At 43.2% G+C, this 26,971-nt stretch overlaps 1 protein-coding gene across 4 annotated transcripts in view; it reads right to left on the bottom strand.

Moving 5' to 3' along the window:
- UBE2G1 (ubiquitin conjugating enzyme E2 G1) overlaps nt 1–26,971 on the bottom strand; it is a 46,506-nt gene that overhangs the window by 12,817 nt on the left and 6,718 nt on the right. For 2 of the 4 annotated variants that reach the window (XM_034752443.1, XM_034752441.1), the window contains exon 2: nt 4,565–4,667. In XM_034752443.1, coding sequence (XP_034608334.1) covers nt 4,565–4,667 — 103 coding nt within the window. Of the gene's footprint in view, nt 1–4,564; nt 4,668–16,416; nt 16,559–26,971 lie in introns of those variants that run through there. The other 2 variants (XM_034752440.1, XM_034752442.1) reach the window with 2 other exon arrangements.

Raw genomic sequence — 26,971 nt, 5'->3', positions numbered from 1 at the left:
TTTAGAGCTGGGCAGTCCGAGAGCAGCAGCTGCTGCTCTCGGACTGCCCAGCTCTAAAGGCAGAGCTACTGCCAGCAGCAACACAAAAGTAAGGGAGGCATAGTATTAGGGGCAGGGGTGTCAGCTGCCTGAAATATTTTCAAAGGGGGCCCCAGCAAAAAAGTTTGATAATCCCTTGGCCTAGTGAATACCTAGCAGAAGGTGGTTACCCTTCTCCACACAGACACCCAGGAGAAGGAGAAAGAAAACAAAAAGTTGAGAACCTAACAAGTTACAGCCCCCAGATGTAGTTATAAGCAAATCAATAGCTACAAAGTGCCACCTGAACTATGATTTACATATGTCTATCTGCCGTTATGAAGATTATGTCATGGTATCTGGTGTCTGTGTAATTCAACTGGCAAGAAGCAAGGTTGCAAAGAGATATCCTACTGGCATGCTCCCACTGGAGACATGGCATGATGCTTGGCTCTTCCTACCCACCTTCACCCCCCAAAAAAAATTCTCTTCTTCCCATGACCGTCACTCAAAATGTTTAAGACCTTGAATAGTTGCTCTCCATTCAGGTCTATCCCTGGCTCTTTTCACAGGGAGAGGAGAAAAAAAAAAAAAAAAACAAAAAACCCACACACCACTTATGCCCCATGAGTTGAGATGCTGCTTAAGGCTGGCTGAGGCACTTATGCTGACCACCTCTCGCTGCGCTTTGAGTTACAACTCATCTTATATGCCCCCAGAAAGTCCAGCACCCCCACTTCTGATGTGACCTGTCCATCCAAACTGAGCTTCTGATAATCATTTGTCTCAATGTGGTTTATTCCATTTTTCCACACCCCGCCCCCCGGATGAAAAATTTGATACTTGGTCTTGCCAGCAGACCTTCAGAAGAGAGCCAAGACAGCATTTCTCATGCCTGTATAAAGGGATGCTACACTGTATATCCATTTGGATGACAGTGATAATTTGCTGATTGAGTATCCTATGATGAACGATTCAAACAGCCTGGACTGCCTTTCATTTTCTGTTTGGTATTTCTTGAACCAGGGAACCATCACTTGGGATGGTACTATCACAATATGTGACATGTTTGTGATTCTTTATACCATTGAGGGTGATGTTTATGCAGTGGTTGATGGGACTTGTTAGAAGAGGATTTCATTTTTTTCCAGGTTGATGGTGAATCCTAATTGTTTAGCTGCCTCTGAGAGCCTGTCCAGGATAAGCTGTAGATCACTTCCACTATTAAGTAGAGCACAATGATCCACAAAAAGGGCTTCAACATACTAGTTCCTCGAGGACTTTTATCATAAGCTTTTGGAGACTGAAGTTTTCTACCAGTTCTTTGCTTTATGTATAGGGCCCTACCAAATTCATGATCCATTTTGGTCAATTTTATGGTCATGGGATTTTAAAAAATTGTAAATTTCATTGTTCCAGCTACTTAAATCTGAAATTTCAGAGTGTTGTAATTGTAGGGATCCTGACCCACAAAGGAGATGGGGGTTCACAGGGTTATTGTAGCATGTTACAGTACTGCTACCCTTATTTCTGTGCTGGTGCTGGCAGCGGTGCTGCCTTCACAGCTGGAGAACAGCAGCTGCTGGCTGGGAGCCCAGCTCCGAAGGCAGAGCCACTGCCAGCAGCAGCGCAGAAATAAGTATGGCATAATAGGATATTACCACCATTACTTCTGTGCTGCTGTCTGCAGAGCTGGGCCCTTAGTCAGCACTCCTGCCACTCTCCAACTACCCAGTTCTGAAAGCAGCAACACAGAAATAAGGGTGGCCTAGTATGGTATTGCCACCCTCACTTCTGTGCTGCTGGGGTGCTGCCTTCAGAGCTGGGAACCCAGCCAACAGCCACTGCTCTCTGGCTGCCCAGCTCTGTAGGAAGTGCAGAAGTAAGGGTGGCAATACCACAAGCCCTGTAAAAAAAACTTTATAACCCCCCCCCCCCCCCCCCCCGCAACTTCCTTTTGGGTCAGGACCCCCAGATTGAGAAGCACTGGTCTCCTCATGAAACCTGTATAGTATAGAGTAAAAGCACATAAGACCACATTTCACGGCGGGAAGCCAAATTTCATGATCTGACACGTTCTTCTATGGCTGTGAATTTGGTAGGGCCCTACTTATGTAAATGCCCTTATGCAACTGACAACCTTCAAAATTCAGAATGGCTGTGAAGAGACTCACGAGAACTGATGCCAGCATGCAGCCAGTTTCACCCCATTAGATATGGGGGAAATGGCTTGAGAAGCTACTATCAGAGATTGATTATATGGGTGTAGAAGGAGAAGGAGCACTTCTGAAAAAAATCAGGATAGTTGCACTCTGAATGTTTCTTTTTAAACTTGTCCTCACTTCACAGCCTTCACTCACATAACGACCACACTGGGTCAGACCAATGGCCCATCTAGCCCAGTATCATCTTCTGAAAGGGACTACTGCCAGATACTTCAGAGGGAATCAACAGAACAGGGCAATTTATTGAGCAATCCATCTCCTATCATCCAATCTCAGATTCTAGAAGTCAGATGTTTAGGGACATGCAGAGCATGTGTCTGTGTGTATCCCTGACCATCTTGGCTAATAACCATTGTGTGTACTTACCTAAACATGCAATCAACCTATAGAACTCTTTGCCAGGGGACGTTGTGAAGATCAAAGATTAGATAAATACATGGAGGACACATCCATCAATGGCTATTAGCCAAGATGGTCAGGCATAAAACCCACACTACGGTTGTGGCTCAGTGGATGGATCACTCAATAACTGCCTTGTTCTGTTCATTCCCTGATGCATCGACACCAGTTACTGTCAGAAGACAGGATACTGACCCATTATGACCATTCTTATGTCAGAGCTGGGTGCAAAGCAAAGATGAAAGAAAAAAGTGAAACAAAATGTGACTGTCCTGACTTTGAGGTACTACCTCTTTTACACCCCAAGTAGCTGCCAGTAGGCAGATGCAGTAGCTGCCATGCCCCCATGACACTGGTTCAACTGGCAGGCTAAACCAGGTAGAGAGTTGCCATGTGGGGAAAATGCCTCTCTCAAACATACTAAGTCTTCTTTGGCACCCTTTGGAAAGTCACTGTAAAAAAAACAGTATGGAACACAAGGTTTGACAAGGCACAAAAGACGTCATGGCTATCTGCTGCAGCTAACCAAGTTCCCAGTTGTCTCAACCTTTTGTGCCATTGGTCTTTGACATTCTATGAAGGATATACTTATTATGGTTAGAGCCAAGTAATGTTTGTAGCACTCAAAAGGCTTCAGTTGACTAGTGACACTAGGGGAAACAAAGGGTTAAGTGCACATGGGCAACAAAATGGCAGATTGAATTCAATCTTGATAAATGCAAAGGAATGCCCACTGGAAAACAATTCCAACTATAAATATAAAATGAGGGTCTAAATTAGCTGTTACCACTCAAGAAAGATCTGGGAGTCAATGCAGATAGTTCTCTGAAAACATCCACTCAACGTGCAGTGGCAGTCAAAAAAGTCAACAATATTGGGAATCTTTAAGAAAGGGATAGATAATAAGACAGAAAATATCACATTGCTTCTATATAAATCCATGATATGCCCACATCTTGAATACTGCGTGCAGACGGGGTTGCCCCCATCTCAAAAAAAAGATATTGGAATTGGAAAAAGGTTCAGAAAAAGGGGCAACAAAAATGATTAGGGTTATGAAACAGCTTCCATATGAGAAGCAATAAGACTGGGAGTTTTCAGCTTGGAAAAAAAAATAGAAGTGACTAACCAGAAATATGGGAGAAATATGATAGAGATCTATAAAATCATGATGGATGTGGAGAAAGAGTAAACAACACTTCCTTATTTACATACACCACAAGATCTAGAGGGTCACCAAATGAAACCAAGACAGCAGGTTTAAAAAAAAAAAAAAAAGACAAAGTATTTCTTCATACAATGCAGTGTCAATCTGTGGAACTCTTTGCCAGAGGATGTTGTGAAGGCCAAGACTAACAGGGTTCAAAAAAGAACTAGGTACATTCATGGAGGATAGGTCCATCAATGGCTATTAGCCAGGTTGGGCATGGATGGTGTCCCTAGCCTCTCTTTGCTAGAAGTTGGGAATGGGTGATAGGGGAGGATCACTTGATTCCCTGTTCTGTACATTACCTCTGGGGCACCTGGTGTTGGCCACTGTTGGAAGACAGGCTACTGGGCTAGATGAACCTTTAGTCTGACCCAGTAGGGCCGTTCTTACGAGCAACTAGAGAATCCCAGAAGCTCCTCTATTCCCTCCCCTCCCCAAAGAGAAGTCAAATAAATGCACAATGAAGGATCATTTTCCAAGTTCCACAGAACTTGCAAATAGTTTTGCTATTAGAGGTATTTGCAATGTAAGACTCAGCAAGTGTCCAGTAATCCAACAACTACAATGTCTGCTGTGAAAAGAGAACCAAGCTATTAAAACCTTACTCTTAAACTAGGGTTAACGTGATCATGACACATTTGCTGAGATTCTAACCACAGAAGTTTAAACAAGCTAGGGTACACACTGTTTTACTAAGATTGCTAGTACTTACTACAATGTATCTGGAGGACCAATAATGAGGACTTCCCATCTGTAAAGATCATTGTCGTCTATTAAACCTGCTGAAAAACCTTCCACTGGATTTTTGTTGAGCTCTGTTTTAAAAAAAGAAAAGAAAAAGAAAAGAAAACAAACTTGTGAGCCTTTGTGCACTTTATACTAGTTAAGTATGCAGATCATATTACAGAGGTTGGGAAGAGGACTGGTTATAAAAAGAGTCACTTTTAGATCACTGGTCGGGGTCTGGTGTCCCTTAATGCATCATCTGCAAATATTTTTTTACATGTAGTAGGTCCTTAGACTCAATCCTGTATCTAGTGACGTTACTGTCATGATCCCTGATCTGCCTGCTCCAGAAGAAAAAATGTCAAAGATCTAGGAGGGAAATCCTGAGAAGGTAAGTGTCAGAACAAGTTTGAGGCTCAACGGGCAACGCTAGAGGACTTGTAATTCAGTAGTCAGTCTTGCAGACCCAATAGCAATGGTACTTACTATGTGGTGTGGTATTCCTAGTGTTGGAGGTTACATTTTAGCCTTATGAGACACAGCAAAGAGCAAGATTGGGGAGATTATTCTTGCTGTATTTGAAAAGTTAGTATTTTTAATCAATATGTTTCTTTTGAAGGAACTGAAAAGTCTCTCAGGATCCAGAAGTGTAGGAGAACCACTTAAGTGTCCCTACAACTTAGTCACAACATAGTGGTTCACAAGGACCACAGGTAGTTTAGTGGGATTAGGGTTGGGAGAAAGCCTAGAAGAGGCTAGTACCAGGGTTGTATTTTATGTCCCCCTCATTTGCTGGGAGGCTATTTGTATCTTGCTTGTTGTGCTTCCAGGCTGGTCATACACATGATGGCAGCAGTTCTCAAACGGTGGGTCAGAATCCCAAAGTGGGTCACGACCCCAATTTAATGGGGTTGTCAGGTCTGGCTTAAACTTGACGGGGCTCAGGGCTGAATCCTGAGCCTCACCACCCAGGGATTCAGCCCTCAGGTTACAGGCTGGGGCTGAAGCCCTTGGGCTTCGGCTTTGACCCCTTCCCTGCCCAGGGTAGTAGGGCTCAGGATTCGGTTCCCCCTCCTGAGGTGGTCTAGTAATTTGTGTTGTCAGAAGGGAGTTGGGGAGCAGGAGGGTGCTTGAAGCCACCTTGTTTCCAGAGAAATGATTAAGTGAAGTAAATGCAGATAACCCTGGCAAATGACCTGTACCCACATGCTGCAGAGAAGGTGAAAACTTCAAGGTCACTGCCAATCTGACCTAGGGGAAAAATCCCTTCCCAACCCTACATTGTGATAAGTTTGACCCTGAGCATGAGAGCACAAACCAACCAACCAAGTGCATGAGAGATAATGCTCAGTGCCACCTGAGAGCTCTGGTCCACCACATCTAGTGTACCATTTCCAGCCATGGCCATTCCTGATGCTTCAGGGCAAGGAGATAAACTTCCCAGAATATTGGGAGGGAGGGAGGGAGGGGAGAGCAAGAATCCCTTCCTGCTCCTCACAAGTACCTGATTGAAGCCCCCCAAAAACATGAGCTTTAGGAATGTAAGAAACTAAAAGTGAACCCCAAGGCTGTTGAGTCCTGCCCCCTACCATCACAAGCAACCCTGTAATTCAATTGCATCCTATTTCTCCAGCTGCCTTAAAAAGTAAAGCAAGTGGTCTGCCCCCACAACTTATTGTGAGTCTGTTCCTGAACCTCACCCTTCTGATGGTTAGAAACCATCTGCTAAATTTCAATCTTAATATATTCATGGGCAGTTTATACCCATTTCTTGTGGTCATACTGTCCTTTAGCTTAAATAGCTCTTCACCCTCCCTGGTATTTACCCCTCAATATAATTTATAAAGAGCAATCATATTCCCCCTCTCAGCATTCTTTTTGTTAGCCTAAACAAGCCAAGCTCTTCCAGTCTTCCTCTCATAAGATAGGATGATTAGGTTAATGGAGGACCTACTAGCTTTCTGTACCTGTTTTTTTTAAATATGGATGACCAGAATTGTACACAGTATTCCAGATGAGGTCTTCCCAGTGTCTTGTACAATGGCATTCACACTTTTCTCTCTACTGGAAATGCCATCCTAAGATTGCACTTGCCTTTTCACAGCCACATCACACTGGTTGCTCATAGTTATTGTAGGTTTGACCTACATATTCAGGTGTGTCTCCTCCTCTGTTGCTTCCAACTGATGAGTCCCATGGTTGTAGCAGAAATTAGAGCTTAAGTACATGATCTTGCATTCTGTAGTATTGTGGACTAGAGTGAGAAGTGGGATGAAGTTTTGATATCATCCAGATCTTCCTGTAGAACATTCCCATCCTCCTCTGTATTGACAACATCTCCCAACTTTGTATAAGCAAGTTTCATTAGCACACCTACTTTTCGTGCCACGGTCATAAATATTTTCACTAAAGATCCATCCTTGAGGAACTCCACTACAACTGACTATCAGTCTAACATGCCAGATTTCAGTATTCTGGAAGGTGAAAGAAAAACTTGGAGCTTGGTTTCCGTTTCTAGACATTTATTTCCATCAGCTGCACTGCCTTCATGCTCCCTATTATTGAAAACTGAGTATTCATTTAGGTTTTGGCCCACACCTAGTTTATCTTTAATCTCCTTCTCATCCACAAAGCATAGCAGCCTGACCTCATCCATCTTTATAAAACTAAAAAACCCACTATTTTAGTTTCCTTGATAAGCACGAATCCTGCTTGACTTTGCAAATCTCACTTTATGCCCACATTTTCTAGCTTCCACAAAGTAGTTTTCTTTGTGGATCAATCCTTCTCCATTCTTTATAGGCTCTCTGCTTACTCCTAAATTTCTGAGGTGGTCATTCATCCAGTGGGGTCAGGAGCCTTTCCCTACAATTTTTTTCCCCGTTGCTTAGAATGACAATTTCAGATGGAGTTTCTTCCAATCAGCTATACAAAAACTAAGCCTCCTTCACATTTAAGTCACTGAGCTTTTCAGCTCAGTTGACTTCTTTAATTCCCTTGATTTCCCCCAAGTCTGCTCTTTTGAAATAAAAAAAATCGTAAGTGACAACATGGTTGATTATCCTTCTATTTAATTCCAACTGAATTGACTCTTGATCCAAGGTTATTTCTGACAGCCAGCTCTAAGATGTTCTCACTACTTACTAAAACCAGGTCTAACACTGCACCACCTCATTAGGTTTTTTCCCCTCCTCCTCCTCCAATCAAGAAAAGCTGTCATCTATCACATCCACAGGTAAATGGGCCCTACCAGTGCTGGTAGCATTTATTCTCCAATCTCTATCCAGGAAATTAATGTAGCCCATTATGGCATAATTTCCCAAAGAGTATTTCTTTAATATTAAAAAACTATTCATATGAGAGAGTTCCCAGAATATCTAAAGTATGAAGTTTGGCCCCTTTAAATGTATTGACTCAGGTGAAAGTTTAAGACCTTGCCTAAAGGTTGTTTCTACTGTGTTGCAAGGACAGCAATTTTGAATGACCACCACCAAAGCTTCAATCTCACTCATCCTGCAAGCTGAAGTAGTTGCCACTCAGAATGCAGTCTTACTTGCTAGGTAAAACAATCTGACACTGTTTGAAAGGCAGTTCTGTCAGAAGCAAGGACCATACTGGAGTCCCATACAGAATGGCTAGAGAGGAAATACATTTGCTGTTTCAGGAATCTAGGACTATTGAGAAATCTTGTATGGGAGGATAACAGGCCGATATTGTGGCCAAGTGGACTCTCAAACCAGTTAATAGCTCAATGTCTGAGGAATGGAAGTCTCCAGTGGATGAAAACAATGTTCCCTTTTTTGCCTATTTTAACCTGGTGGATACTTACCTGCTCCGAATCGGAAAGTCCTGAACCTGTACCAAGCAGCTTCTATCCATGGAAGTCAACCAACCAGCATTCAAGCTGTCAGATGCAGAGCCAGTGTTCCCTCTAATATTTCCAACACACATGCAGAATTAATTTTGTTGTGCCCCAATATGGAGGTGGTGTGAGACAACCTGCATATTGGTGCACATAATAAAATTTATATGACTGGGTAAGGCTGAGAAGCAGGGAAAGGGCTCCGTCTGGGGCTACAGGCTCTGGGGTGGGGATGAGGGGTTTGGGGGGGTACAGACTGTCCCAGCGCTACTGTGGGGAGAGAGCTCCTCCCAGCTCTCTCCTCTGGCCATAGCAGATGGAGGGGTGCCCCTCCCCCGGCAGGTTCAGGCTGGGGCATCTCTCCCCAAGGCAGCCTGAGCAGCACTTAAGAGGCTGCTGTGCAGTGCACAGCCATGCAGTTTAGAGGAAACTTAGATGCAGACTGCAAATTAGGATGAAGGATTAGATGGTTTTGTGAAATTATGTCCAGAAGAGGTGGTAACAACAGGTGGTTAACTGCAAGATGGAAGAGTTCCAAAAATCAAAACTGGTGTGACTGAGTATCAAAATGATTCATCTCATCCTTCCAAAGGACTCTGGGAAAGAGTGGAGATGGTGGGAAGGCATATATGAAGTGGCTGCCCCAGTGAATCAAAAGCATCTTAGCTGGCGCTTGACTCACTCATCCGTGCAGAAGATGTTATATTTTGCCTTCTAGTTGGTCAATGTTATCCATGAGTGGGAACCCCAATCCCACAAAAGGATATGGCTCTCAAGCGTTTAAGTCCATTTGTGCATTAGAGGAGCTATTTCTGCTGATGTGGTGAACTAGATTGTTGTGTCCCACAATATATGGAGCTAAAAGGTCAATTTAGTTCTGAATATACTGCTCCCACAAAAGAATTTCTTCCTGACAGGTGTTGATCATGCCCCTCCTTAGCATCATAGAAACGTAGGGCTGGAAGGGCCTCAGAGGTCATCCAGCCCCCAATGCTAAGGCAATACCAAGTATGCCTAGACCATCCCTGACAGGTGTTTAACTTGTTCTTAAAACCCACCAATGTTAGGGATTCCACAACCTCCCTTGGAAGCCTATTCCAGAGCTTAACTAGCTTTATAATTAGAAAGTTGTAAGTCTCCCTTACTGCAAATTAAACCCACTACTTCTGGTCCTACTTTCAGTAGACATGCCAGATAACTGTTCACAGACCTCTTTACAGCCACCCTTAATATATTATCCTATCAGGTTCTCTCCTCTCCTCCCTGGTCTTCTCAAGACTAAAGATGACTTTTAGCCTTCCCTCAGATTAGGTTTTCTAAACATTTTATCATTTGTGTTGCTTTCCTCTGGACTTTTCAAATTTGTCCACATCTTTCCTGAAGTGTAGACAATTCTAGGCACCACAGTACCTCAAACTGTTGTCTCATCAGTGCTGAGCAGAGGACAATTACCTCCGTGTCTTACATACAGAACTCCTGTTAACATGTGAAAAAGATGAATATTCTTAGTCAAGTGCACCACATTGTTGAGACTTATTTAATTTGTGATCCACTACAACCCCCAGATCCTTTTCACTGTCATAAACATACAGCTAAGGGTAGCATAAAATCCCTCTTTACCCTGTAAAGGGTTAATTCCTCTTTTACCTGTAAAGGGTTAAGAAGCTCAGATAACCTGGATGGCACCTGACCAAAAGGACCAGGGAGGGAGGGAGGGAGGAGAGAAGAGAAACTTTCGAATCTGGAGGTTGTCTGTCTCCCGGAGTCAACAAGGAACCAGGGCAGGGAAAATACATCTAAGCTAAGCGTCTAATATTGCAGAAATAGTAAGTAATAGCAAAGAAATGAGTTAGGTTATCTTTTGTTTTAGCTTGTGATTTGCCCTGTTTTTGTAACTTTAAAGTTTTGCTTAGAAGGGAAATCCTCCGTGTTTTTGAATCTTTTGTTATTCTGTAAAGTATTTACCATCCTGATTTTTACAGGTGATTCTTTTACTGTTTCTTTAATTAAAATTTCTCTTTTAAGAACCAGATTGATTTTTCATTGTTCTTAAGATCCAAGGATTTGGGTCTGAGTTCACCTGTACCAACTGGTGAGGATATTATTCTCAAGCTTTCCCCAGGAAAGGGGGTGCAGGGCTTTGGGGGGGGGGGGGGAAAAGGACACCAAGGGGTCCTTTACCTTGTTTTTTGACTAAATCACTTGGTGGTGGCATCCTACTGTTCAAGGCAAGGTGTAATTTGTGCCTTGGGATGTTTTTAACCGGAGGGGGTACAGAAGGGGGGGGGGGGGGGGGGGGTCTTTCATGCAGGTCCCTGCATCTGTACCCTAGAGTTCAAAGTGGGGAAAGAACCCTAACCACCTAGCCAGTTATTCCCCATTTTGCAGTTGATTTTTCCTTCCCAAGTGAAATGCTTTGTGCTTCTCTCCCCCCCCCCCCCCCAATTTCATTGCTGAATGCAGACCAGTCCTCCAATTTGTCAAGGGCCAGCTAAATTCTAATCCTGTCCTCCAAAGTGCTTGCAAACCCTCCCAGCTTAGGGTCATCCGGGCATTTGAAAAGCAAACACCTCACCTGTTGATATACATTGCTGCAGTACTGCCTGTCAAGATCTGAATGGTAGCTTCTACCCCTTGTGAAAGGAACAATCTTATTGCTCTTATTTCAATCTTATTTGTGAGATTGAGTCCACAGGGGACCACACAGCCTGAGTCAGAGGTGCAGGTTTGCTCCTCAACTTTTCCTGAAAGAGTCAAACTCTTACAACCATCTATAATTTCATAGATGGTTGAAAGACAAAGGGGGTCTGAAATGAGAACAGTCTGAGGTGAAGTCTGCATTTGGTGTCAAGACAGACATGGACCTAGTCATTTGAGGCAGACTTTGTGAAGTTACTGGATGAGCCTAGAGTTATCAGTCTGTATTTCCCTGGACATGTCTGGCTTTTGTGTCTCTAAATAGCCATCCAGGAGGAATTGGTAACAAGGTTAAAAGGTCCAGGATTTTTTCCCTCCACTCCCTCCCATGTGGGGTGTGGCTGCTGATTGGGCGGCTGTGCCCAATTGAGCCACTCCCATTGGCCTCCAGCAGCCAGAGCCCTCCCCTGCTGCCTGCAGTGTGTTTTGCCTACACATGGACATTGGCATGGTAAGGGGAGTCCTGGGGTGGGCAGCCAGGGAGCAGGGGGGAGGGTTGGATGGGTCCCTGACCTTCACCTGCCTCCCCCCTGTGCATCCCACACACACACACCCCCATGGGTCCTGCCCCTTTGCCTGCCTCTCCCTTGTCTGCTTGTACTGCCAGAGCCAGCAGCAACTGCTGTCTGCTGCCCCCCAGGTCCTAGTGCCCCCCACCCACTAATGGCAAGGCAGGCTGCCCTTACCCTGCCCTTCCACCCTAGCCCCGAGCCTCTCCAATGCCCCAAACCCCTCATCCCCAGCCCCCTGCACCCTAATCCTCTGCCCCAGCCCTGAGCCCCCTCCTGCATCATGAACCCCTCATCCTCAGCTCCACAGCCCTCACCCTTGCACCCCCTCTTATCCCCAAACTCCCTCCCCCCTACACCCCCTCCCTCTTTCCACACCCCCCCTCCTGCCCTCAAACTCCCTCCCAAAGCCTGCACCCTCTCCCTTTGCACCACCTCCCACCCCCAAACTCCATCTCTGAGTCTGCACCCCTCACCCCCTCTTGCACACCCACCCCCTGCCCTAGCCTGGAGCCTGCACCCAAACTCTATCCCAGAGCCTGCACCCTAATCCCCAGCCCAGGACCTACACCCCAGACCTCCTCTTCCCACCTGACCCCCCTCCCAGAGCTTTAGGCAGGTGGGGGGGCAGGTTCTGGGCACCACCAAAAATTCTACAACCCTGCCACCCATGTGAGTGGATAAGGGTTGGGGCAGTCAGGGGACAGGTAGGGTCCTGGGGGGAGGGGGGGCAGTTAGGATGGGGGGGTTCTCAGCAGGGGGTGGGAAGTGGGAGGGAGTGGATGGGGCAGAGTGGTGCTCCCCCCCAGTGTCCTCTTTTTTGATTGTGGAAATATGGTAACCCTAGATGAGCCTGTACATCTGATGTGGTGAATTATTGGGGGGGGGGGGAGGGGGAGGAAGACTTGTCTTAAGGTAGAAAAGCTGTTGCCACTGTTGAGTAGGTGATTGCTCCTCTGAGCACCACTGACTGGGTGGGAATTTATGTCTAAGCAGACATCACTTCTGCTTTGGTACCAACTCTGCACTGTCATTTGCTGACAGTTGACAACTTTGGTACCATCAATCCTTGTACCTTCTATTGCATGTGGCTTGATACTGAACTGAGAAGAATTTTCCTCTGCTACTTTTGACTTTGCTGCAGACTCACAGCACCACTCTATGCTGGCACACAACCCCTCTTTTCCATCCTCCTTTACAACATCTAGGGATTTGAGGATCTCTTTTGAGCCCTGTCTCCTTTACTGGAGGTTTCACTCCTATCTGTGGGCTCTAAATCCAGTACAGTATCAGACTTTGGTTACTGGCCATGGAAACATTACACCACTTCCTTGGAACCAACTTCTCCTCAAGTTCTACTCCTCTATAGAGCAGGGGTTGGCAACCTACAGCACACATGCCAAAGTTGGCACCCCAGCCAATTTTTCCTGGCACGCAGCGTGGGCTGAGCCGCTCAGCCCCGCCGCCACTCTGGAGTTCCCGCTGCCAGCTGCCGGCTCCTGCGGGACCCGCCGTGGGTCCAACTCAGCACCTGCTGCTGGCCTGGGGGGAAAGGAACCCCAGGCTGGCAGTGGGCTGAGACCCTGGCTGGCAGGAGCCACCGGAGAAAACCCCAGAGCTGCGGCGGGCTGAGCTGCTCAGCCTGCCCTGCTCTGGAGTTCCTGCTGCTGGCTCCTGCCAGCCGGGTTCCCGCAGGTCCCACTCAGCACCTGCTGCCAGCCTGGGTTAAGGAACCCCAGGCTGGCAGCGGGCTGAGACCTCAGCTGGCAAGAGCTGGGGCAGAAACCCCAGAGTGGTGGCAGGCTTGGCCTGCCACCACTCTGGGGTTTCTGCCTGCTGGCCCCTCGCCAGCAGGGGTCTCTACCGCACAGCTCCACTCACCTTGCTTCTGGTTGGAGGCGGTCTTGCCGACAGACAGGGTCCAGGTCTCCAGCCCTGCTCAGGCCTACCAGCCACCTACTCCACTCACCTCAGCTGCCAATCTTTGTTTCCAGCCCTTGCTCATCTTGCTTTCGGGCCTGGAGTCCCAGCAGGCCACCCTTTACATATAAAGGTAGTTTGGTTATATATTAGACTTTTAGAGAGACCTTCTAAAAAGCGTTAAAATATATATGACCGACACGCGAAGCCTTAAATTAGAGTGTATTAATGAAGACTTGGCACCCCACTGCTGAAAGGTTGTTGACCCCTGCTATAGAGCATAGCACCATCCATAGGCAAGTTTCACTGTTCAGCTTAACCTGCATCTTCTAGAAGCCCTTCTCTGGGAGCTGCTACTTTGTCACCTGAGACAGAGGTAAGCTAAGGAAAAGTGACATCCCATTCTATCTAATCAGAAGCATGAGGTGGACAGAGCTTAACCCCTGTGGATGCCCCCTCCTCAACCCCAGGTGCCTCAACATAGGATGCAATCCTGGCCACCTCATTCTCACTTCATGGCTCCATATAGTGTGGGACATCTTACTCCTACGCCTCAATCCCTTATGTCAATAGACCCTCAAAACGGTTCAGCTACCCTCAACCTAAAGTTGCTCACACAGAGAATCAGAACACGAAGAGGGTAACCGAACAAAACTCACTGATGCATAGCTCTTTTGATGTGTAAGGTCTTTAGTCCCCAGAGCCTGGGGTTACCTCTCTAACATCTGGAGCATTTGCTGACTGTTTGAGGAGTGCACAACAGACTTTTGCTGGAACAGTTTCAGAGTCAGATGGTCCCTTCATAGGCTTTTTTAAATGCACCTTAAACTGAGTGCACTTGGAACAGCCTCAGTGTTCTCCTTCCATCTCATTGTCATGGGTGGTAAGAAATTGAGTGGCATCTGGATTGCTCCACCCTTTATGCCCTTGAGAGGCATGAGGGTGTGTAAGATACAGCTACTGCTGGTTAGATTCTGAACTCATGCAGATCATGTGTGCATGCACCAGGGGCGGGAATCTATGTGGATACTTGATAAGTCAGTTCCTTAAAGCTCACCACATGAGCTGAAATGCCTACATCTTCAAAAATAACAGACATGAAGTTGGATTTGTGTTCTTTGTTTTGTGTTACATGAACAAGGCCTTCATCTTTCCTCAGAAGAAAGAAGAGGTTAGGCTTACAAAAAAAGTTTTCACTAACCAGGAGTTGCTTCCTAGATATTTGGTGCAAAGCTTACATAGTATTTTCTAAGGTTAAAAAAAAAAAAAAAAAAAAGCAGGATTTTAAATAAGTCCTTAGATTGATTTTTTAGGAGGTATTGAGGACAACCAGCTGAAGTCTAGGCAGGGTGGATTTTTAAAATTTTTTTTAGACAAAATGGATTTTAATGTAAACAGATATTTAGAAAATAAACCTATTTAAATTAAAATTGAAAACAGCCAATAAGGTCTAAACTCACCATAATTAAAAAAATCATTTAAACTTAATATAAAAGCCAGAAGGCAGCACATGTTTCCTGCTGAAGTTTTAAACTAGTGGAAGTCACTGGCTAGGCACCTGGAACCAGAGTGTGCTGAAAGGCTTTTGGTAACAGTAGGCTCTTCTGAAGGTGCAGAGAATATTTTCTTCATTTTAATCTATTCCACTAGTTTGGGTCAATGACTAGTTAAAGTTAAGAAAACAAGTGGGAGTTGGGGGGGGGAGGGAGAAGGATGAGAGACTCAGAGAACGTTCAAAAGTACTGAACTTGGTGACGAGAAAGTACAATTCACTATAGATAATACAGCTGTTAGTTTCAAATTCAAAATGGTTTTAGTAGACTCAAGTATCCAGCACATTCACATTAGATTTAATAAATATAAGTGTTTGTGTATTTAATTGAATTTGGATCTCTATACAAGTAGTGCTGAACACAATTAGTTAAATCTAATAAATGGATCATTCATTTATCTTCCGACAAAAAAAAAGGTAAAATAAAGAACCTGAATAAGTGCAAGTTAAGCTATAGAATTGCTTAAGTGTGTATAGATCTATTGTATCCTCCTGATTAGCAAAACAAAAATGCAACTTTAGTGTAAAGCTATGTTTAGTTGCAAATCAAGGAGTCTTAATAGTTAAAAGCCAATGAGAATCAACCTCTCACCCCCTCAAGACCAAAGTACAAACAAATTAAAATTGATTTAAAAGTCAAGGTTTCCTACTGACTCCAATTTGAATAATTCAAATAAGATTTAAATGAATGCCCCCCTGAACTGTTCAAAGGAGCTTCAAGGGTTCAGCATTTCTGAACTATCAGACCCTTAAATTTACAAGGGTAACTTATTCAATCCTTCACAACCAAGCACTTGTATCGCTACATCCTCATTGATGAGATGCTTCACGTGACCTGCTCGACTCCTCTTGAGCCTCTATCAATCTATCCTGACACCACATTTCACGCCCCTCCCCCCCCTTGAGTGTCTTCACTGGCTCTTTAAGCATCAGATTCAGACTCCTTGCCTTTCAGGTGAGCCTTGAGTACTGCTGTTGCTTAAGCTAGTAATGAAGTGGGGATACACCTATTCTTTTCTGCTAATCCAGCTACTGTGCTGATCAAGTGTTATTCTGCACTGTGATCACACTCTTTAGTTAAACTAGCCTGAGCTAACTCTGCAATAGAGACACATCCTTGTTCTGGCCTTTTCTTCAGGCATTAACTTTGGTCCTACAGGCTATGGAAGCAATAGCTTGATTTTATGCATCAGTGAGTGGGTGGATGTGTTGTGCATGGTGAGACAGAGGGGGAACTAAGTCAGAGAAATTTAATTTTGTGTTTGGTTCTGGAAGTGTTGCCACTCTTGGTCACTCACTTTGCAGGAGTCCGATGTCTAGTCTAGACCCAGTTAGAAGAGTGGTCTCCAACATTCGTGAGCCATCATGGAGGACTAGGCTGTCCTAGATAGCTAGATGCAGTCCCATGGAGGACTTTGAATATCAGGATCTCTCTTGACCCAGCTCTGAATTAACTCCCCACTGAACAGAGCAAAGCACCTGCAAGGAGAAGGAGCATACACAGAGTGTTCATAGCAAGCTCTAATGCTATGCATATGGGCTGCTGTGTTTTGTACTGGCTGGAACCTTTACTGATTGAAGGACTCTGCATTTAAAGGCACCAGATGAAGACAACATGTCTGTTTTAGAGTGACTCAGACTCATAGACTTTAAGGTCAGAAGGGACCATTATGATCATCTGGTCTGACCCCCTGCATGCTGCAGGCCACAAAACCGTCCCTACCCCTTCCCTGGACTCTGCTGTTGAAGTCCCCAATCCTGTTTTAGGTGGCTTCAATCGGCAGAAACCCTCCTGCTAGAGATCCCTGCCCCATGCTGCGGAGGAAGGCGAAAAACCTCCAGTGCTTTATAAGTATGTCAATTCCCAACTGAGGTAGTTACTGCTTACAGCTGGGGTAAGCTGTTCCCAAGCACAGATGCATCCGAGTTAGGGGAACTCCCATGAAACAGGGCCCAGTAGTGACATGAACAAATTAAGGAGGAGGGCTCCAGTGCTTGAAACCTCCCTGTACCACTAGGCAGCAAGAGTCAACCAAGAATTGGTTTTAAGGACCTCACTGGTCTTCCTTGGCCCTCTTGCTCTGGGTAGAGTTTTCTGCATTTAAGTTTTTGAAATTAAAGTTCACAATTGTGTTTTAACTATATACATACACATGATCTTTGTGACTAAAGCAAGCTGCAATTTACTTGTATTGTCAGGATAGCAGCCTTCAGTTCTATGGTACAAGGTGTTTTTGGTTTGTGCTGCACCTATGGAATCAGCCAGAAAGGCACCTTTAATACAAATAGTACATGGGCTGTGGCTATAGTTCAAATCAGGGTGGATACAATTTTTTCTTCTTTTTTTTTTTTTTTTTTTTTTTTTAAGACCATGCTTTTTGAAGAAAGCAAACCTATCTAAAGATAAGAATTAATTAAAACTCTATCATGGAATAGGAATTATGAATTCTAAAGTATGAGACCATATATTCATGTAAATGTTTAAGGAAAGTTTTGTAAATGAGTTCCAAGAGTTCATAGATTAGGGACCCCATTTTATGGGGTTCCAGGGGCTTCTGTATAGATTTAGGTTAGCCTTTATATTTACCCAATGGGACTCAGGGCTCAGTCTAGAAGATCCCAGAGATGTTTAGTTTTGCAGTTCTCAAACTGGATTTGTGTCTCCAGAGATAAACATTTTTGCTGTTAACAAGCATGTTAAGTAATATTAATATATAGAGAGTTGAGAAATAGACCTCAACCCTATTGTCCCTCTGCAGATTTGTTTACACAGAGTCAACCCCTTACCTCTCTCTAACAGTGCAAAGTTTCAAAGAGTTCAATGAACAGAAGATGGTTGTGTGTGGAGTAGATCTGGAGAAGGAGAAGTCTGGAAATAAATGTGAAAAGGGAGGGACAGGCAGTAGAAACAAAAGTGGAACTGTTTGAGCAGCATATTCCAGATGTCTTGAGGTCTGAGTGTAGCCCTCATTGACTTGAGATCTTCCATACCATTCTCTCACTAGAAGGGAAAACCTATAATGGCAGTAGGCTGTAAAAAGAGACCCAGTTTGGGAATAAGAACCATTCAAGAAGTAGGTTTGCTGATGTTTTAAAGAAAGTCACACCAGTGAACTGGTGGAAGTCACTTAAGCACTGATTCAGAGACTCTTGAAGTGATCATCTCATTTTTAACAGCAGTACCTTCTTCTGCCGATGTAGAAAGATTATTTTCTTCTTTTGGACTAATTCATTCCAAATTGAGAAGTCATTTGGGACCTGAAAAAGCAGGAAAGCTTGTTTTTCTTTTCCAGATTATGAACAAACAGGAAAATGAAGGTGAAGATGATTGAGTCAGCTGCAGAAGCCAATATTTTAAGTTTCTCATGTTGACCTGGCTGACACAGTAGATTTAGTTGGTTGTTGTTTTTAACTCTCTCATTTAACTATTGTAGTTAAAAACAAAAACAAACCTGATTTAAAAAAGCTTGAATGTTTAACTAAATTCAAAAGTTTATATGCTTGTTTTGTTAATTATGTTGCTGTTGAAGAAAAAAAATCCAGAATACATAACTAAAACAATGTTAAAACAACATAATTGTCTGTCTGGTGATGTTCTCCTCCTAAAACAGAATGGCAAGAAAAGCCTCCAAATATTAATGATTCACCTGTTGAATTGGAGATGTTTATGAAGTCATTGGGAGGTGACCTATCTGCTTCAATTACCTTTGGTAAATGAAATAACTAAACAATCATTCATTTTCTGATATAGCTGTAAAAAACTCATCTGAAAAGTTTTCAAAATTAACTTTAGAAATGTATAGTGTGTACCTTCTAAAAATGAAACCTACATCTCCAAGTTGTAAAGAATATGTATTAAAATTGCATTCTTCTTGGTTGTTATAACCTTATGTAGAAATCCATGATTATTAAATAGAGCCTTCCTGACTAGTGATTTAAATCAAATCCATCCTGGTTCAAGTATTAATTAAACGCACACCAAACTACAAGCATTCCCCTACCCACCATTACTGCCTTTATACAGGCCTAGAGACCTTTATACAAAGCCAAAAGCAAAGCAGGGGTGTCCAAGTGACTAAGCAGAAAGAGCCCCATGGCTAAATGCAGCAGCTATGTATGGCATTTAAACTTTTCAATGTCTACTGAGACAGCCCGCCACTGCACATGAATACTTAAGTCAGAGCACTCTGCACTACATTACAGTAAAGAGCCATTACTCTGCTTAATACTAGATATAAAAGTGTAGTTTGATTATTGAACAAGCTAAGTTCTCTGAAATCTCTCTCATGAACAGGTTCAGTGGATTAAACCCAGGGCTAGAGATACCAGTCTACAGCCACCTATTCAGCACTGTTGAAGACTAGGGCTCAGACTACTGAAGTCTGATTTTCTAGCTGCTTGTATTTGCCATATCAAGCTGTGATTATTACCATCATAGCAGATCTCAAGTAGTATACAACTAAGATCTGCGTCTTCAGCTGCATCCTTTGTCTGCCTGCACACACCATGACAGAGCTACTGGTTCTTATTCTGAGTAGCTTTAGACCTTGGCTACACCGGCACTGTACAGCACTGCAACTTGCTGCGCTCAGGGGTGTGAAAATGCACCCCCCCCCCCCCAAGCGCAGCACTGTAAAGCGCGAGTGTAATCAGCGCCTGCAGCGCTGCATGCTTGCTCACAGCGCTGCAAGCTATTCCCTCGGAGAGGTGGCGTACTTGCAGTGCTGCGAGAGAGCTCTTGCAGCGCTGGTGGCACGACTACAATTGTGCTTCACACTACTAATCCCTAAGTGTAGCCAAGGCCTTAGATTAACTGTCACACGCCTAAGTAGTTTCCTGCTGCCACTAAAGTGTTCCTGGAACATGCCATACTGTCCATATCCACCCTGTGCTGACTCAATCCACAGGCTGCAGAGACCTGGTCCAGGCAATGACACTGTCCTGTTAAAGATAGCCTTTTGGAACAATGTGTGCTATCCACTGTCCTGGAAACCATTTCTGACCTAGTCCTCAGCTTGAGGAGTTTACCTTAAGCTAGTTGCTTGCCTGGGAGTCACTTCCAATGCCTCACTCCCCCATCCAGGGATTGGAATAATGCTTATCTGCCAGACTCCTCATACCCCTTTCCACAGTCTTTGTTTCTACAAAATATAGTTAGTTCAACAGCAGATCGTTTCATCAGGTTTAACTTCATTAAGCAAGTCCCTATGCATGTTTAGATTTAGGTACACCACTGCTAGTACACTATCAATAATCTGTTCCATGTAGTGATATTTTAATCTGTAAAGAGACTTGAGCTTGGAAGACCTGAGCTCTTTCAAGCTCACTGTTCAACTGGTAAGGTGTTAAACAAGTTACTACTGAATTCACTAATAAAAATTCAGATAGTTCCCAATTAAGTCACAAAACAGGCATATTATAATGCTCTACACATATGCCTTATGCGTATGAAGGTAGACAACCAAGAGTGTCGACAGTAAATATAAGCAGAACAAGTGCTATTGGATTTTAAGACTTAAATGTTTACTGAGTTTATTATTTCCCTTTCAAAACTGCATGCTAGAGCTTTAGGATCCCACTGGGATCTTCAAACAGATTGTCAATAGCAGGGTCAGAACACTGTTTTGAGTAGTCATGTTTTAGTTTACTTTGTTCCAAAGTTCTAAAGCTTGAAAATTACCTGTGTTCTGAAAGCTGTTACCACTGCTGTTTCAGCCTGTGATGAATTTAGATATTTACATCTATACCATATTTCAAAAGGGGTTCCTATTGTACCTCTTAAGGGCTGTATGTGCTACAGCCCTTAAGGTGATGTGGTTTAGTAATTAAGATATGCATACAATTTTTTGCAGCCATGAGGTTCAGAACGGCCATCCAAGCTGTTGGCTTGCTCCTATATTAAATAGGTCTAAAGTCCATCATGACAGGTTACCTAGAACCAAATAACTAAGGGACACTACTGCATTAAAGAGGAGGACACCGCAACTAAGAAATAGTGTCAATATCAAAAGAATCCTTCAGACATTTTATAATGTCTTTCTAGTCATGAAGAAACCTAAAGCCTTTTGCCAAAAACAATGACTAGTCTGTTAAGAACCACATGCTTAGGGTCAGAGTGCTGCAGTGCAGTCATACCTTGACTGTGGTGAAGTAAGAGTTAATACAGGTTATCCTTGGCCTATACAATACTTGGTTTTGACATTTACTTTCTATTCACTAAAAAGTATCTTCTATAGTTAGATTAGATACTGTCCAAGGGGGAAGACAGGAAATCAAGATCCTCTATGCAGCATTAATGCATACCACACCAACTTGAGTGTGCCAATCCACCACATTATGGCATGGCAACACCAGAGGATATTCAGAGTTACACCACTCAACTGTGTGCTACTGCACATCCAGGGCTCAGATACTTTGGTCATGAGTGATACCTTATGGAGAGGGATCCTGGAACCTACAAGTTTGGTTTACACCAGGCTCCTTAATAGTGTTAGTGAGTCACTGTCTCCATGGGCACACCACATAAGCAGTGCCATACCATTTCCTTCACCACCCACTCCAGTCTGCAGACATGGGAATAATATTTGAGACAAACGTTTGCATAGCAAAATGGAGCTACTCATTACAACATCCTCTTACATGAGAAGTCCAAATTTAAAAAGAAAAAAAAAAAAAAAAACCCCTTTGCTCCCTAGTAATGGGTGGAATGCGCAACAATATCTGACCACCACTCCATGCAGAGCATGTTTGCTCTCAAGAGCTTTGCTGCATAATGTCAGTTAACTGGGTTAGGACAGTGTCCTTCATCTATCACCCCCAGCGGTTTTTCCAACATTAAAGTTTCACTGGAACATCTCAATTCTGGAAGTAGGTGGCTCAGATTGTTCTTGTTACTGCTCAAACTGGACACTATTATAGAAGTGATGGGGTGCCCTGGTAAACAAACAGTCTATTGCTGTGCAAGTCATCAGGGTAACAGCCTAACTGACTTGGCAGGGACCTGTGGTTGCATTGTAAACCAGGAGGACTTCTGTGGAGTTACAGCAGAAGAATTAGTCACATCAGCTTTCTGCTCAGTCAAGAATTGAAGAGCTGTAAGCTCTCCCTTTAGGGCAGCCTGTGTGTGGAGAGGAGGGGGCAGGAAAGAGGCAGGAAGACCCAATAAAGCTTACAGAATACTCACATTTTTTTCACCTGCTTGCCCAGCATCCGAAAACTATAGCTGTTTGCCCCTGAAGAGGCAAGGTTCCCCTCAGAGATCTTTGAAATCAAGACTAGTTTTTAAAGTTCACTACTTGTGACTGAAACAATCTTGATGCTGCTTAGAGTAAGAAGGACAATCAGGTACTTCCTATGGAGAGTGGATCATACTTCGGATCATAAGTTAAAAGCTTGATTCTGCTCATTAACTGCATGGGAGAAAGGAAGAGCCAAAGTTGAATTTCAGATTTCAGTGGTAGGAACTATAGTAGCCCTGGCAAATAACTGGTAATAATCTATCAGATGTCTTTGCTGCTCGGGCATCCCTCTATTATTAAAGCTTCTACTGTATAGTAACAGTGTTTAGAGATTTTAAAATAGGATTTATTCTGGGAGGGGCAGGAATACTAACTTGGGGAGTAGTGTGGGTGTTAGTTCAGAATTTAAGTTCTTTGATTACAGTATTCCTCTTGCACAGGACAATGTTAAGAGTTGGGGGGGTAATAAATCAGAAGAACCACATCTTTCATGTCCATGTTATTAAAAAAAAAAAAAAAAAAAAAAAAAAAACACACATGGTCAGATGGTTCATATTGAAGTGAAGTGATTGTTCTCCCCTCCCCCTTCACATTTACTCTTAATAGAGCTTAGTAGGTCTACCTGGTTACAAGCAGTTCTAAGATTTATCAAGAGGTTCCATGGCCACCTCACATCTTTCTAGGAGCAACACTTATCTAGAACTCTCATCCCCACCTCTAGAAAAAAAAAGTTTAACAGAGATTTCTGAAACTTCTACTAGATCTGTGAAGCTGGGGTCAAGGCAGACAAAATCCAGCTACACTGCCAGGCTGCCAAGTGTCTACAGATGAAGTGTTTGTGACCCATTCTTCCTCTGGAATCCTGAGATCTGGGGTACAGAAGGAAAGAGGCTATCTAGCCTATTGCATACAGAATGTTACTAGGAATGGTGTTAAGGGTTTAAAGGAGTATGGTGAAAGCAGTGGTCTTGCAAGAGCATCTGTTTGTCTAAACTAGTGAAACATAAGGAGCACTTTGCACAACTGGCATCTTGTTATACATCCAGATACACCACATGTAGTAAAAATATTAGATTAACCCAGTTCAAGCTTAGTCTGTGAAAGTCCATATGACCTTTAGTGTCACCATTTTATCTTTCAATTTGCTCAAGGAGGGACTTGTCTTCCCATTTTCTGCTCCTGCCATCCTTCCTCCCCCCACCCCAGAAAGCAAACCTTAGTAGCTACAACTGTTAGGCTTTTATTCGTGGTTAACAGTATAACCTGGTTAAGTTTCATGATATCTTAGGAAACATTCTTGGGCCCTTTCCAGTAATAGTGCATTGCAGCACCACTGTTAATATTATTAATTCTTCTAGTCTAAAGAAGTACATACTGCTTAAATCAGTAGTTCAAATATTCTTCTGGTAGAGACCTCTTGTGACAGACTAGAAGATGCATACTTCCTATATTCTATCATGCCAGAACCTAATACAGTTGGACTTTGAGGGGCATGAGTGGGGAAAGACCTACTTTGTTCTCTTGCTCTGCGACTTCTCCATACTCAGCAAGAATACATGCTGCTTGATCAATAGACTCCATAGACTTAAGCTCTTAAAGTCTAACTAAGAAAGTGGAAAACAAGTCTGACTATCGCCAAAACCTGCCAGGCCAGATGTTACTTCCATCCACAGCAACAGAGGGGATTTGCTTGGCAAGTAAATTCTAGATCTTGAGTTACATAAAGCTTTTCTCCATCCCTACTATTCTCTGTGCTGCTACCAGGTTGAACACTGAGTTAATTTGCAGTTTAGGAGTTAGTGCCCTGAAGACATTGCTTCCTGGAGTCAAGTTTCCTCCAAAGAGGGTAGTTATCTAGGAATAATCACAAGTATCCTCACACAGAAGAAGGTTTCATGAGATGTAGAAGACTTTGGTTTTCATTTTAAAAAGAAAGCCTATCACAAGATTATCAAACTGGGTAGCCTCTAGTGAGGCAGAGTCTTGAGTTCTTGTCCTGAAAGAGGGACACAAGGATTCCACTGGGCATACTGTTGCTTAAATCCAAGCAAGATGCAGGATCATTTTATTGATACAAACTAGACTACAACACTGCATTGCACAACCCCTTATTTCACTAGTTGGGAGGAGCAGTTTTAACCTAAACCTACCAGGCAAGCTATTAGCCACTAGGTGAACTCTCATCCCAACACAAGCAACTCATGCAAGACTATGCAAATAAGGATACTAAGCTGATCTACAAAGTTAGAGGGACAGTTAGATTCCTTGAGCAAGTCAGGAACACAGAAGGCTTACAGGCCAAGAGTCACTCAATAAATATCACGTGTTCTTTGGGTGCACTAGTAGATAAGATAGAGCCACGTTAGAAGACAAGAAAGCAGTGGAATCTATATCCGTAATAGAACTGATCCACTGTAGAGATCAAGGAAAGGTAGTATCACAGCAAATTAGTTAATGTAGCACCTGCAGCAGAAGTAGGATACAAGACTTAAGCCAACCTTAGTTTTACCTCACTGCATTTAGTTTGTGTTTCTGTACAGTACTAGCTTCTGCATGCTGAAATGTGGCCAGGAAAGCTTTTAACTAATCCTAAATTTCCTGTTATGGTGATACTTTTCAGTGGCTTAGTCAAGTCAAGTCACTAAACAGTGAAATGACCAGGTTGTTGTAAATGTTGCCTTAAAGCACTGCTATTTATATTTCCATCCTCAATACACAAGTAACACCATCTTATATTTATTATTTGGGGAAATTGTTTAAGTGTGAAGAATGGCATAGGACCACTATTGCTTAGTTTCCTCCTCTCTATCTTCCTTTAGAAGAAAATAGCATCAGAAGTTCAAGGGGAGATTTTATAGATTCCCACCCCCCCCCCCTTCTATCTTTGAGGGAGCACACTGACAGATGAATTCCCCTCCCCCCAAAATCAGAAAGCAAATTGGGGGATTAGGGAAAATAGTTAAGATATCCATGAACCTCTGCAAGTCTTTAATCACATGTAAGCATTTTAGGTTCAAAACAGCCATTATCTGATCTCGTTTTCCCCAAAAGCAAGATAATTCACTTCAAGACATCATTTCCATAAGGCTTACTACCAGTAATTACCAAGTCTGACATTTTAGTTGATTTGCCTGCAAGGAGGAAACAGGCACAAGTTACAGCATATTATAATTACAACAACAGGTACATTTAGGAAATAGATTAAGGTAGTCAAAATTCAAATCCTTAGAAGTTGCAAAAGTAATTGTCTTGTTTAGTATCTCATTTCAGATGATCTGAGTGTCTTTGGTGTGAACCCATAACATACTGGTTATGAAAGTGGTCAAACTCACTGATTTTCAGAGTATGAAACTTGAGCCAGCATTTGTTTATTTAGTTCTACATAAGAATAGCATGCATTCCAGGGAATCTACCCATTAGAAGTGGGATGACAGCACACAGGAATATGCCATATTGAGATAACATTCTAGCACTCTGCCCAAAAATACCAAACACAAAAGCCCCACAACCATAGCACCAGCAACATTTCCCATAACATGCACAGGAGAAGTTGAGTAATCCAAAAGGCACTTTTCCAGCTTGTTTTCCTTTGCTAACAGCAAGATACCAAAAACCTGTTATTCATAGTTCTAGGCTGCATTGTTATTCAGAACTGCTGTAAGACAAGTTGGTTCTCTCCCCAAGCAACTCTTCAAAATATAGTTTGTGAATACCAGGTTTGAGTCACTGCAGCTAGCTTGACTAGATAGTTTTAGCTCTTGAGTATTTAGTTGATTTCCTTCCTGTAGGAAATCCTTGTTCAGAAGATATAAACTACCTTGATCAATTCTATCAAGGCCAGCAAAAGCATTACTATCATTTGAGTCATTTGTTATTAGGAGAGCCAGTTATTTCTATGGAATCCTATTACATTTAGATAGCTATACTTAGTGTTCTTACAGGGGCTAGACATCTGATCAGTGCTCCAGTTGATCTACCCTGGACTCAAAGAGCAGAAGGGAAGTTTATGTCTAGTAAGTATGAGTGTTGCAGGGTGGCTTAGGTGGCTAAATCAAAAGGTCCTGCCTTTGGAGATATCAAATAGATCCTGCCAAAGCTCAATTTGAGGGAAGGTCTACACTACTGCTTTAAGTCCATCTAATTTACATCAACCAGGGGCATGTGTGTGTGGGGGAAGAAAGACACGCCCCGAACGACAGAAGTTAGTGACGTAAGCACTGTCCACACCACACTATTTCAGCAGGAGATGCTCTCCCATCACCATAGAGCATCTTCACCAGATGCGCTGCAGCGGTGCCAATGTAGTGCTTCTAATGCAGACCTGCCCTAAGAAGGCATGAATTTCACTGGCATGGTGGGGTATTCCTACCATTACCTGCAAGGATGTACAAGTTACAGTATAAAAGAAGCAGTAGAGAGAGATTGGGTAGGACTGAGATATTAATTGCTACACAAACTGGTTAAACCATTAGTTTACACAAATCTGAAATCAAACATAAGAGATGAGAACTCTACTTCCCACTATTTAAGATTTTTACTCAATCTTTTCCTTCTTAGAAGATCTGATTTTCATATTTACTCTGGTTGACACTTGTACTATTCCACTAACCCTACA

Source organism: Trachemys scripta, chromosome 18, assembly GCF_013100865.1.
Source record: "Trachemys scripta elegans isolate TJP31775 chromosome 18, CAS_Tse_1.0, whole genome shotgun sequence".
Lineage (NCBI taxonomy): Eukaryota > Metazoa > Chordata > Testudines > Emydidae > Trachemys > Trachemys scripta.
This window is presented reverse-complemented; position numbering and strand designations above follow the sequence as displayed.